Genomic DNA, 13801 nt, shown 5'->3' with positions numbered 1-13801 from the left:
TATAGACACAGAGCTGCAAGTAAAGGTTTAGATACTGTTGGTCAAATATTTTCCTTTTTTAATATGTAAACATATCCTGGATACTTTTCCAACTGAATATTAGCTCCTGCTAATAAGACACACGCACATTGCCGCTCCAAAATTCATTCATCAATTTGTGTGTGGTGAATACTATTTCAGCGGTGAACGAATGCTCTCATCTTTTAACCTCTCATTTTGTGATTTTTCTGTATACTTGGCAAGAGCCATGGGTTTTTCTTAAGCAGCTTCTCTGAGCATTTGAAAATTAGAATGATATGCTGAAGAAGGGCATTTGGAATTTTATTTGGCAGGGGAAAAACTCCCATGTCCTTACAATGTGTAGAGAACTTGCGAAGGGCATATTGCATCCCTCAAAAAAGTGTAATCCGTGGCAAGTTTAGACAGTGCCCATGAACAAGTGCCATGGATCAAATCCTGCCAAACAAATCTTATTCTGTTCTTTGACAAAGTGTCTCAATTAGTGGCTGAGTGAAATGCAGTGCGCATAGTGTACACACTTGGATTTCAGCAAAGCATTTGACCAAATAGACACAACTTCTTGGTAAGCTAAAAAATAAAGTGGGATACACAGCATCACCACCAGATGGATTTGTAACTGGCTGACGAATCACACTCAAAGTGCGGTCCTCATTGAAACTACATCTACGTTGAAGGAAGGAAGCAGTGGAATACCCAAGGTTCTGTTTTAGGCCTTCAACCTCTTCAGAAACGATTTAGATGAGGGAATTGAAAGGGAACTCAATCAAATTTGCAAACGACACTAAACTGGCAACAATAGCCAACACTCAAGATCCAGATGGGCCCTATCTAACAAAATGAAATTCAATGTAGAGAAAAGTAAGGTTTTATATTAGGCAAGAAAAGCCAAATGTACAGATACAGATTAGGTAAAACCTAGCTTGGTAGCAATAACTGTGAGAGGGATCTTGGAGTCCGAATGGACAATCACTTAAATATGAGCCAGCAGTGTGTAGCAGCAGCCAACAAAGCCAATGCTTTGGCTTTGCATTAACGGAGTGATAGAATCAAGATCATATGATCAAGATCAACTAATATGAAATATTAGTACCACTTTATAAAGCCTTCGTAGGATTACATTTAGAATATTGAATACAGTTTTGTTCACTATATTATTTAAAAAAAGATGTAGATACTCTGGAAATAGTGCATAAAAGAGCAACAAAGATTATTAGGGGCTAGAGGCTAAAACATGAAGAACGGTTGCAGGAATTAGCTTTGTCTAGTGAAAAAGAAAGACTAGGGGAACATGAGTGCAGTGGTCCAATATTTGAAGGGATGCCACAAAGAAGAGAGGGTCAACCTATTTTCCAGAGCAACAGAAAGCAAGACAAGAAACAATGGATTGAAACTAATCTAGGAGAGAAGCAACCTAGAACTGAGGTGAAATTTCTAATAGTAAGAACAATTAACCAGTGGAGTGGCTTATCTTCAGAAGTTACGGGCTCTCCATCACTGGAGGATTTTAAGAAGAGCCTAGATAGCCACTTGTCTGGAATGGGATTGGACAGGGGTATCAACCTCAAGGCCCGCAGGGTTGGCCTGAAAATATCAAAGGACCGGCCCACAGTGCCTCTGGTGGCTAAAATGGGCTGTGTGTAGCCCTCCCCGCCTCATTACCTCCTGCTGGGAAATGGGCAGTTTTTGGCCGGCAGAGTGCTGCAGGAGGCCGTGGAGGGTGAAAACGAGGCACGGGGGGTCAGCACGCAGACCCCCCCCATGCCCCATTTTGGCCGGCTGGGTGCCACACAGTGATGGGATTCAAATGTTTTTACTACCGGTTCTGTGGGTGTGGCTTGGTGGGTGTGGCAGGGGAAGGATACTGCAAAATCTCCAGTCAGAGGTGGTCTTTGCCAGTTCTCCGAACTACTCCAAATTTCCGCTACCGGTTCTCCAGAACTGGTCAGAACCTGCTGAATCCACCTCTGGTGCTGTAGGAGGCATCCATCCTGTCCCCCCACCAGTGACCCGTGGAGGAGAACTACAGTGCTGGTTAAAATCTTGTTTATCAGATAACAATCAATCCCTTCCAATCAGAGTTGGAAGGGATCGTGGATCCTGCTTGTGCAGGGAATTGGACCAGAAGATCTTCACGATCCCTCCCAGCTCTGATTGGAAGGGATCAATCGTTATCTGATGAACAAGAGCTAATCTCAAGGTTTTAACCAGCTGCCTTCCATAGATGGGGCCTCTTTTACACAAGAATAGACTTTCTGTGTCTTTTAACTGCCTGGCAACAAGAACAAAAAGTAATCTGCAGGCCAAGACCTTACATAGGCTTATTTATAACATCAAATCCAAACTTAATTTTCAACTGCAGTCAAGTTAATTGTAGTTAGGAGTTTATCAGCCATGTTGATATATAGGTCAATGTTAGGACAAGGGTGGGAACTAATGGGAAGTCACGCTCAGCAGGAAGGAGGTAGAGAGAGAGGGGGGAATATAATCTTGTGACCGACTCCAGAATACTAGCAAATAAATAAGTTGCTTGTTTCATGTGTAACATCCATCCTGTGATTTTCTTCTGGGATGTGGATTATTAACTCTGAATTACAAGGCTTAGATGAAACTTGCTACCATCCTGATATAACCATAGCTTTGATAAGGCGTTTCTTCCAATATTTAAGCTATTCTGGATTCTGTGATATTGTAGGAAGTTAGCACGCACCCCTCTCCTAGAAAATTGAAATATCCTAGGAAATATTAAAAAGGCAGAATATTTCCTCTAAAAAGAGTAGAAACTCAGAAAGCAGAAACTCACCTCAGAAGCAGAAACTCACTCCCACCTTTGTTAATGGGTGGGCCATTAAGGCCTGGGTCAGAATACTTTACATAACAAAGATCTCCAGGTAAAACTATAGCAATTGCTCAAAAGCCCTTTCAGTGCATCATCACCCAGCAAGGCTCAACCAAGCCTGGAACTCAGGACAGCCTACAGCGTTGCCCCTGCATGGCCTCATGGGAGTCTGACAACCAATCGGAATACAAGCTCCAATTCAGATTCCAACAAAGGTTATAAAACCCAGGCGCTCTCAGCACCTCAGCCCTTTTTCCTTCACCTTGAAGCATGGGATCATCATTCCTTTTCATTTTGGAGCTCCAAGCCATGTGGTCCTGTCCACCATTAAACCTTCCAAACAGCCTCCATGTTTCCAGTGACTTTTTCCCCACTTGGAACTGAACCCAGAAGGATATTTCTCCCAACAATATTATTAGTATTTAATATCACACGGGTTCCGTCCCTGCTTATAAACATACCTGAGGGCTGATTCCTCAAAATGCAGTCGATTTCATCATAAAATCTCATCTTCCTGTTTGCGCTGCCAGGCTGGTTGTTTTCTTTCTGCACCGCTCGATATTCGTATTTTAAGTTCTTGTATTTTGTACGACACTGTTTCCAGTCTCTGTCTATTCCAACTTTCATTAGCCTTCGGGCAATCTCCTCAAATATTTCTTTATTCCTTGTTGCTCCTTCAAGCATTTGTTGTATTTCCTCGTCTGACCATATATTTATCAGAGCTCTGACTTCATTGTCACACCAATGCTTTCCTGCTCCTGTGTCATTGACTGTAATGACTCGAAAGTGATTTTGGGCTTCATCCAAGGTCATCTGATTATCTGAAGATTCGAAATTAAAACAACTGAAACAAAGTATTTCACAAAATAAAAGCAGATTATTGCATTCCCCCCCACCCTAAAGCTATTAGACAAAACTATTCGGTGGGTATTTAACTAGGAAAAGATCTGAACAAAAAAGGGAACACTATATAAAGACATTAGGGCTTGTGTACCACTTCAGATACAGTCTCCAAAACCTGCATTGGGTTCTGTATGCACCTCTTAGCTGTAATTTCTTAAAACTACTACACAATCTTGGAAAAGATGTTGTAGCCAAGTGCTGTATCAATATTTTCTGACATCCCATTTTTATTAGAAACTATTAGCTACAGAAAAATAGCTTGAAAGAGATTTCCTATGCAGTATTTAGTAGTAGCTTTATAACTTGGGTACTCCATCTGTGTTGAGATTCAAACAATTTTTACTACCAGTTCTGTGACTGTGGCTTGGTGGGCATGGCAGGGGAAGGATACTGCAAAACCTCCATTTCCTCCCCACCCCACTAACCTGCTTTCCAGCTCCATTCTCCTGTGCAGGGCAACCCAAGAAGACCCAGCCAATCAACTGGGACTCGGGAGGTGGGGAATAGATGGGGGCGGGGCTAGTCAGGGGTGGGATTTGCCGGTTCTCCGAACTACTCAAAATTTCCGCTACCGGTTCTCCAGAACTGGTCAGAACCTGCTGAATACCCACCTCCGTACTCCATATGTAAAGAGGGGAATCTCTGAGTTAATCCACTTTATAATTTGAAAGGAAGCAATTGCTTTAATTTCGAAGAACTACTTTACATAAGACATTGTTTTCCGATCTGGGATACACTCCTCATGTATACATTTTAATTCTAGTCTGGAGGTGACTGAGAATTGTGAGAGCTTAACTCCACACACACCTGAAGGCAACACGGGGGAAACTGGAAACTAGTTAAAAGGTGCATCTTGCAGCTAAGAAGAATAATTTGAGCTATAAGGAAAGAGATTCAGGTTAGTCTTCTAGAGGAATTTCTTGATTATATAGCTGTATAAACATGAACTGCTTCAGCTGAAATTTTCATATAGGCTGGATGGTCAATTATCAGAGATGTTGTAGAGCAGGCCTGTCAAACTGGCGGCCCACAGGCCGGATACATCATGCAGGCCACGCTCATTGTTATTGTGTTGCTATAGTCTTTGCATTGATACAGTATTATTGATGTTCTTTTTGTAGACTGTTCAGTAGGAACAGTTTCCAAATTTTATAAATACAGTAAATAAAATGTGCCCAAAGTGACTGATGCTGTCATTACAGTTAGCAGAAAGTGCTATAGGTAGCTACTGATATGACTAAGGTTACTGACCCAAACTACTCTCTATTAGTTAAAAAGCCTCATCTGACCAAACCTAAGGCAAGTGGAAAAAGTCAATACCTCTGGTCTCATCTAACATTCGTGTAAGAAAAACTGCAATTTTAGAACTATTATAAATTTTATAAATAAAATAAATAAAGTTGGAATGTAAAGAGGAGCGAATCCTTGTTCGTCAAAGGCTTGTTGAAATAGGTTTGATGACTATGAGCCTGAAGCAGGCCTCCCCAAACTTGGCAACTTTAAGACTTGTGGACTTCAACTCCCACAATTCTCCAGCCAGCATAGTTTTAAGTCCACAAGTCTTAAAGTTGCCAAGTATGGAGACCTCTGGCCCAGTGGTGGGATTCAAAAATTTTTTACTACTGGTTCTCTGGCTTGGTGGGTGTTGCTTGGTGGGCGTGGCAGGGGAACGATACCGTAAAATCTCCATTCCCACCCCACCCCAGGGGAAGAGTAAAATCTCCATTCCCTCCCCACCCCACTAACCTGCTTTCCAGCTCCGTTTCTCCTGTGCAGGACAACCAAAGAAGACCCAGCCAGTCAGCTGGGACTTGGGAGGCGGAGAATAGATGGGGCGGGGCCAGTTAGAGGTGGGATTTGCTGGTTCTCCGAACTACTCAAAATTTCCGCTACCGGTTCTCCGAACTACTCAAAATTTCCGCTACCGGTTCTCCAGAGCTGGTCAGAACCTGCTGAAGACCACCTCTGCTCTGGTCTGAAGGTAAAGTTTTCCACAACGGGACTGCTTCAGAGAAAAATGGCCACTTTGTCTGTGTGCTTCCGATATCTGGAAATCCCTAGCCGTTTCCCTGTTGAAACCCTACAGTTAGATAGAGACTAATGACAATAGTGGCCAGTTTGACAACAGTGGCCATCGATACCGTTTATGTATCAATGGTGTCCCAAAGGCGCTTTTTTCAAGAGGCAACTGGACTTTTCTTTTTTACTTGAAACGTCTTCAAAGAAAAACCAGAAAGTCCAGTTGCCTCATGAAAAAGCACCTTTGGGACAATCATGACTTGGGTGACTGAGAATCTCCATAGACATGCACCAATGGTGGTTTTCAAGTCATCTTCAAAAGACAGGTCTGTGTGCTGTACAACAGTGGCCACCAACCTTTTTTGAACCAGGGACCGGTTTCACGATTATTTATTCTTCCACGGACCGGTACCTAAGTAACGCGAGACTCTACCGCCATCGGGACGGCTTTTCATTCGAAGCCACCCCCCCCCCTCTTCAACGAAACTAAGGTGCGAGCACCCAAACGCCGCTTTCCAACCGAAAACCCGGAAGCAACCAAAAACCCGGAAGCGGCGTCAAAACAAGATGGCAGCGCCCAAGCTTTGCGGCCCAGTAAAAAAATGATCCCCGGACCAGTCCCGGTCCGGGGATCGGTGGTTGGGGAGCCCTGCTGTAGAACATGTCACCTGTCACAGTTAGGATATGTTATGCATGAGTCCCTATTACCTCTAAGTTTCGGAGGACTATCAAGTATTAAATCTCCTGCAGAGGTTTAGGCAGCCCCATCTAGAGCCTCAATTCATAAAGAAATATTTTTCTTTATCATCTTCTCCCATTGTTGATCAGAAGCAAAGAAGAAGCTTACCTGTCCCAGGTGCCTGTTTATATACTGAGAATCCAGGTGTATCCTCTGAGATCGTGCTGACTGAATCATCATCTGTCAAAATAACCCAGTTGTTCATTATGATGATTAGAGATTACCTCTCTAATTTGGTGGTTATATAACTCTAATAAATTAATATTTATCCTGAGAGAGTTGAAAATAATATGTCTGTTTTGAGATTGTTCTGCCTGTTTCAAAATATTGATGAAAACAGAAGATCCAAACCATTATAAGCTTTGGATGGCTATGCTTACACCCATACCCTTTTCTCCATATTTATAGCATTGGTAAATAGTAAATTCTTAAAAGGCTTGATTGCACTGGGCAGCTTAGATGAATTACTACACAATCACAACATTTTCGTACCTAAAACGTTGCCAAATAAAGTTGCAACCCTAAATTGAGAAAAGCAGCAACCCTCATTCCCGATACTGGTATATTATCAATAAAGACTGATAGTATGACTATAGTCCATAACACTAGCGGAATCTTCTTTACTCCTCAATATTCCTTCTCTAGTAAGCAAAATTAACTTCCCTCACAATAGTTAGTGAGGTTTATTATTTTGTAACTATTTTCAAAATAATAGTTCATCAATAGATGAACTTGGCATCTTCTTTTAGTTCTGCTGACTGGGAATTCTGTGGTTTGCAGATCCAAACTATCTGAAAGGTACCACATTGTGAAAACCATACCGTTTTATGATTTAACATATTATCATTTATTCTTCCTGTTGTTATAGTTTCTAATCAGGATGCATCTCATCCAAAGTCATTTATATGTTCTGTTCTTGTGATATATACTTGGAAGTAATCTCTGGTGGTGGGACTCATCTCTGGGGGGAATGAGTCTGCCTACCGAGATGAGGTTGACCGGTTGCTTTCGTGGTGTGGAGACAATAACTTGGTCCTCAACACCAATAAGACCAAGGAGCTTATAGTGGACTATAGAAAGAACAGATCAGACATCCAGACCTTGCTTATCAATGGAGACCGAGTGGAGCAAGTGGCCAGTTTTAAGTTTCTGCCTGTTACCCTAAAAGAGGACCTGACCTGGGGTGCCAACATTGCAGCCCTGGTCAAAAGGGCCAGGCAGAGATTATTCTACCTGAGATTTTTCAGGAAACAACAACTGAGTGAAAAACTGCTGGTGACCTTCTACCGCTGCACCATAGAGAGTATCTTAACTTACTCTACCTCTGTATGGTTTGCCAATTGCTCAATGGCAGATAGGACAGCACTCCAGTGGGTTAAGGTCATTGCCCAGAAGACCATTGGTTGCCCTCTCCCCTCTTTGGAAGAGCCTTATAACTCCCACTGCTTTAAGGAAGTTCAAAACATTCTCAAAGATCCATCTCATCCTGGGAACCCCTTTTTTTGAACTATTACCATCTGGCACACAGTACAGAATAATAAAAACAAGGACAAATAGGCTGAAAAACAGTTCCTGTCCCAGGGCAGTAGCTCTTTTGAATTCTACTGTATATAGTGCAGTGTTGGTGCAGTGTCAGAGGTTTTCAGTTCAATGTGTGGAGGGTGAAGGATGTTTGTGTTTATTTTCATGTTCATGATGTGCACTGAAGATGGTGTTTGATTTCGCTGTATGAGGTGCAAGGACAATAAAGTAAAGTAAACTAACCTAACTAATTAAAGTCTGCGTAGTTAAGTATAGGAAGATTTGCAGTCTTGATTTTCCTGTCTCTTCAGGCATCCTAAATAAGCAACTGTTCCACCAGTTCATTTACTAATTGCTAATTAGGATGCAGTTTGGTAAATATGCTGCTACTGAACAGGCAGTAGAATAGTTTTGCATTAACATCCAGAGAGGTTGGAGCAGGTAATAGGCAACTGTGGCCCCTTTATGATTTATGGACTTCAACTCCCAGAATTCCCTGAGCTGGGGGATTCTAGGAGTTGAAATCCATACTTGATGCTGACATCAAGAGATTTGGGACTACTGAACTTTCAAATCCTTCCCCTGCAGTTACAGGGCCTGTGGCTTAGTCCATGTGCAAAAAGTTATTTTAAATCAGTGACTTTCAACTGTTTTAATCTGGGACAGGTTTCTGTATGAAACCCTGTAGGAAAGATTGTAACAGAAAAAGGCGGTTTAATGGAAATAGTTAAAATGGCTCTCTCTCTTCCTCTCTCTCTCTCTCTCTCTCTCCTCCCTCTCTCCTCCTCCTCTCTCTCTGCACACACACACAAACACTGCTCTTCTGTTTTGTAATTGAAATATAGTGAGGCTGCTGTTTATTTTTTAAAAGAACAGAATGGCTGAAATTTCATTTCAGGAAAGAAAATGTATAAGTTGGTCAGGATAAAAATTGCTTTCCAATTTGGCACTTCTGGCCAATTAAATCGACTTGGTGAAAACCTGTGCCTCTATTCAAATGGCTTTTGAATAAGGCCTTTGAAACCTTTTGTTTGAAACTCCGATTAGTCAAAATAGCCGAAGTGGGGTGGAGGGAGACTTCATTTGGGGAAATTAAGGCAAGCTCACTTTTTTATCCACATCTGAATTCAGGTGGATTCCATAATATTTTGTCTTTATAACTTTGAAAGGATTTTGGACACAAAAAGAAGAAAACAGCAGATAACAACCCCTGCAAATTGATCCGTAACTTAACGACCATAAAAGGCACATACTTCCTAATGTTATACCCCCAGATCTGCTGTTTCTCTCACACTAACGGCAATTCTTAAATACAAGTTGACAGTCTTGGTCAAATGCATACAACAAAACCTTTTTTTTTCTTTTTTTGATGGGGAGATAATTGCAGCCGGTGTGGAGTGTTTGTTATAGTTTTATATTTACAAATTTAGTAAATTTGCAAGAGGTCAGAATCTTGAAATGATTTACCTGTTTTATATACGCTACCCTTTCCCCCCCAAATAAACAATTCTGGTTTTTTATTCATTTAATATTGTATTTAATTCTTTTCTCCAAAATCATCCACAGAACAGACTACTGAGGTCCATGGCATTGTATGAGAATTCTTATAATGAGAATTATAAGCAACTAGTATATTTTAGAAACTATTCTTGTAGAAGTAAATTCCACTGTTGGCTATGGAAGGCAAGGAATGCAAGTTGGCTGTGGAAGAAATGGGAGTTGCGGAAACATCTTGGCAGTTTCTCTAGTATCTAGCAACTGGGCTGAGGCCTTACACAGTTTCAAATAAATCATGTAGAGGCTTGAAAGCTGGTATTTGATTTGGCTTGTTTTCCCCACCCCCCCTTTAAACTATATTGATAGTTGTGTGTCTTGAGGCTCAGGGCCAGAAAATGCCCACGAAAAAAATATATCTTGTCTTTGGAAGGCACACTTCTCATGTCTGTGACCCTTGTTCTTTCTTGACAATGGTTCAGCGTTCCTTGCTATCATTCCTTTTCCATGCGAAATTTCCAAATGTTGCCAAATTGCAAACATTACAGCTGGAACAAATCATTCCAAGTTGCACAACTTTTATGTAAACAGCCTTTTACATTGCATAATTGATTTCAGATGTTTTTGACATGGGATATATACCACTTGATATTGTTCTTTTATAACACACCAGATCTCCTTGAGCAATATGAAGCATGGTGGTTGTGTCAGCACTCAATATAGTCATGGTACTATATTGGCTTAAGATATCATTCCATGTGGCCAATGCTTCCTTCTACCTAGAGAGGAGAGGGCTAACCTAGGACTCTCCAAGGATTGCTAAACCACTCATTGGCTAAGAATGCTGGGCACTGAACTTCAATAAAAGAGGATTTTGATATCCACCTCTAATTCTAGATGTTACTTTCGGTTGTTGGGGACCACTAAATAAATAATTTCCCTTCCCAAATTGCAGCTTGCAAAGAATTGTAGCCTGCACATATTAGAGCTTTCAAAAAGATTGGAATAAACATTTTGCTAAGATGTCAGACAATGTGCGGTGTGAAGACATGATTACCTAAGTAGCCATTAGCAGGGGATTATGGTGTTGTCATTTTTCTGAATGGTTACTCATAAAGGCTCCCCTCGCATGTACGTGCTAGCTGTTTCCAGCTCCAGGAGGCAGTGCTCCTCTCTGTTATAAAGCCAAAGAGCCAGCACTGTCCGAAGATGTCTCCCTGGTCATGTGGCCGGCCTGACTAAACGCGGAAGGCACAGGGAATGCTGTTACCTTCCGCCCAAAGTGGTCCCTGTTTTTCTACTTGCATTTTTACATGCTTTTGAACTGCTAGGTTGGCAGAAGCTGGGACAAGTAATGGTAGCTCACTCCATTACGCAGCGCTAGGGATTCGAACCGCCGAACTGTCGACCTTTCTGATCGACAAGCTCAACCTCTTAGCCACTGAGCCACAGGCGTCCCCATGGTTACCCATGTGGCTGCTTAAATTATCACTTGTGCCATTCAGTGAATTGTTTCTCAAATCAACAAGATACATTTCTCATTCGTCCAGCTAACTCTCATGGACTACAAAGAGGTGGAGGCTTAGATGTTACTGAATACAGATTCGGGTGCATTAATGCATAAGCCAGTCAATTGTGTTTGTGAGTTCAGGTGAGCTGTTTACCAAGCTAAATTTACAATTTAAGGCTTGAAGATGAATGAAGTTTAAACCCAGCATATGCTAGATAGCAGGGGACTTCAAACTTGACAGTTTTAAGACTTGTGGACTTCAACTCCCAGAACTACTCCTCCAGCCATGTTAGCTCAGGAATTCTGGGAGTTGAAGTCTATATAGGTAGAGAGTGCTTTGCCAGCCCCTTTTGGGCCAGCATTTTACTTCCACATATTTTATTCTATTTTTTAAAGTAGAAGGTGTAAAATAGCAAACTGAAGTTCTGATGTGAACGCCTCCTGATCTCCTTCAGCCAAAGTGGTTGGTGAGGATGAGAGTTTCAAAGTGGGAAGACCATCTCATCAATGATGCAACTTAAATGTTCCAAAGGGCACAGTGGACTCGCGTCAGAAGAGGAATAGTGCGGTCCCTGGCATTTCTCATTCTTGTGTAATATGTGTTAGATTTTTGCTACTTGCTCTCTGCCAGGGGTCTCCAACCTTGGCAAGAGTTGATGTCCACAAATCTTAAAAGTTGCCAAGGTTGGAGACCCCTGTTCTATGCTGTTCTTTTTCCATGATGAAATTTGAGATAGAGTTCTCAAGTGCTTTCACCCTACTTTAGTTGCAGTTCTTTTGATATCAGCAATGCTCCGACACGTGCTTTTATGCCAGAATTTGACTCTGAGTCAGCGACATTATTATACAGGTAGTCCTCAACTGAACAATTCATTTTAGGGACCGTTCGAAGTTACAACAGCACTGAAAAAAGCAACTGATGACCGTTTTTCACATTTAAGCATCCCCATGCACATCCGATCAAAATTCAAATACTTGGCAAATGACTCATATTTATGATGATCGCAATGTCCAGGGATCACATTTTGTGACCTTCTGACAAGCAAAGTCAATGGGGAAACCAGATTCACTTAGCAACTATGTTGCTAATTCCCAATTCAACCTTTTCTTTTTTTGAAAACTATTCATGTAAGATAATTTTTCAGATCCATGGACTTTATCCAGCATTGCTCTGACAAGGAAGATAATATGGCCTGATTTCTTGGCCTGAAATTGATATTTCAGTCATTCTTCCTCTTTCTTTTTCACTTTTTTTCTGAAATGCTTCTTAAGCACTTTTCAAGCAATGGAACGTGTTAAATTAAATTTTATGCAATTAGTCGTTTTTGGATAAATTTTATATTCCACAAATAATACCACCATTTTACAGAGATTCAATTGCAACGTTAACATGATACTTTACTATTCGTGGTATCTTGTATCAGAATATTTCACTTATGTGATCGGTTGATGGATGCTTTACTCTGTATTTCATCTAGGGAAGCAAATTTATCTACTCTTTCGAGCTTTTTATCATACTTAATATGAATTATTTGGAGTGTTGGATGCTTGGCCCTCAAAAGTGGACCTGTTCATAAGTGCTGAAGGTTATGATTTTTCTGCAATGATAATTTGTGGAGGCATGAAAATTCGCAGACACGGTCCCCTTTTCTTCTATGCTTCCCAAGTTCAGAAACGTTTGCTTTCGATTAATCATCATTTGCTATTTATTATTCAGCACTTGTAAAGCTGATTACTGTGTCTTACAACTTGCTTCATATAAACTTTGGAATCAGAAGCTTCCACAATTTTCCACCAAAGAAAGAAAGGGAAAAAGAAATGTGCAAGTATGGAAAATGGCTAAGCTTAATGCATTCGGTGGTACAATATCTGTCATATTAAAGAGCTTCATTGGCTAAAAATAAATAAGTCCTCATCAATCCTCCATGACAAGTGATGCAAACCATTACAGGGAGCTCTGAGTCTGGAAAAAGAGTCCTTTTTGAATTTCCTTCTAACAGACTTTTCTAGATTGCATTGATTTGCCAATCTACTAAATTTGGCCAATAAAATTAAGGGCTGGGTGGGAAATAATGCTATTCTCCAGGGGAAAATACAGCCTTTTGTGTTCTTTCAGCTTTCTCCAGATCACAGATTTAAAAAGCAAAGAGACATTAGGCATAGATAATGACAAACCACATTTCTTGAAATGAATTAGCACATAATTCTCTGCTTATATTTCTAAGGAAGCTACGCTTTATTTGGGTGAAACTTACACCAAACAAAGAGTCTGTGGAATCTGTGAATGCTCTTTATCAGTTTAGATAATAATCTCAACAATAGGGGTTTTTTTGTGTAATACATACCTGTCACTAGTGCTATATCTTAAAAAGCTTATCCACCCCAAAGCTTTAAATTTATGAAGCTCATATATTGTCAATTAAGCTATGTGTCTCTAGGCTACAATTAAATTTCCATAGTTTTTGTTTGAAATTAAATTTGACTATTCCAAGATTTTAGCGAAAGAACAGACACAGAGGTAAACAAAGAAGAATTTTAAAAATATTTTCTTCTATAAAATGTTATACACACATACCCTCAATGATGGACTTACCTATGTCAATTGGTTCTTGCTTTATGTGTGAAAACTCTGGAGTAATATTGATGGAATTGTTGTCTTCCTGAATTACTGTAAATTTAGAGTAATTTTTTAGAAAATGTAATTGACATGTGACTGAATTTCATGTTTTATTTCAATTTAAAAAGTTAGTTGGAAGCT

General features: G+C 40.6%; 2 protein-coding genes across 5 annotated transcripts in view; one reads left to right on the top strand and one right to left on the bottom strand.

Moving 5' to 3' along the window:
• PPAT (phosphoribosyl pyrophosphate amidotransferase) overlaps positions 1 to 13801 on the top strand; it is a 56081-nt gene that overhangs the window by 9679 nt on the left and 32601 nt on the right. The gene's annotated exons all lie outside the window — the stretch shown is intronic.
• LOC148125489 (uncharacterized) overlaps positions 1 to 13801 on the bottom strand; it is a 30161-nt gene that overhangs the window by 3057 nt on the left and 13303 nt on the right. For 3 of the 4 annotated variants that reach the window (XM_087936639.1, XM_087936643.1, XM_087936640.1), the window contains exons 6-8: positions 13637 to 13711; positions 6627 to 6698; positions 3319 to 3678 (exon numbers count right to left, since the gene is read on the bottom strand). In XM_087936639.1, the coding sequence (XP_087792765.1) occupies positions 3319 to 3678; positions 6627 to 6698; positions 13637 to 13711 (507 nt within the window). The remainder of the gene's footprint in view (positions 1 to 3318; positions 3679 to 6626; positions 6699 to 13636; positions 13712 to 13801) is intronic. The other variant, XM_087936641.1, reaches the window with a different exon arrangement.

This window comes from Pseudonaja textilis, chromosome 6 (assembly GCF_049901715.1).
Source record: "Pseudonaja textilis isolate UNSWEBS1 chromosome 6, rPseTex1.2, whole genome shotgun sequence".
NCBI classification, from domain to species: Eukaryota; Metazoa; Chordata; class Lepidosauria; order Squamata; family Elapidae; genus Pseudonaja; species Pseudonaja textilis.
The sequence above is the reverse complement of the archived record's forward strand: the minus strand, read 5'-3'. Positions and strand labels throughout refer to the sequence as shown.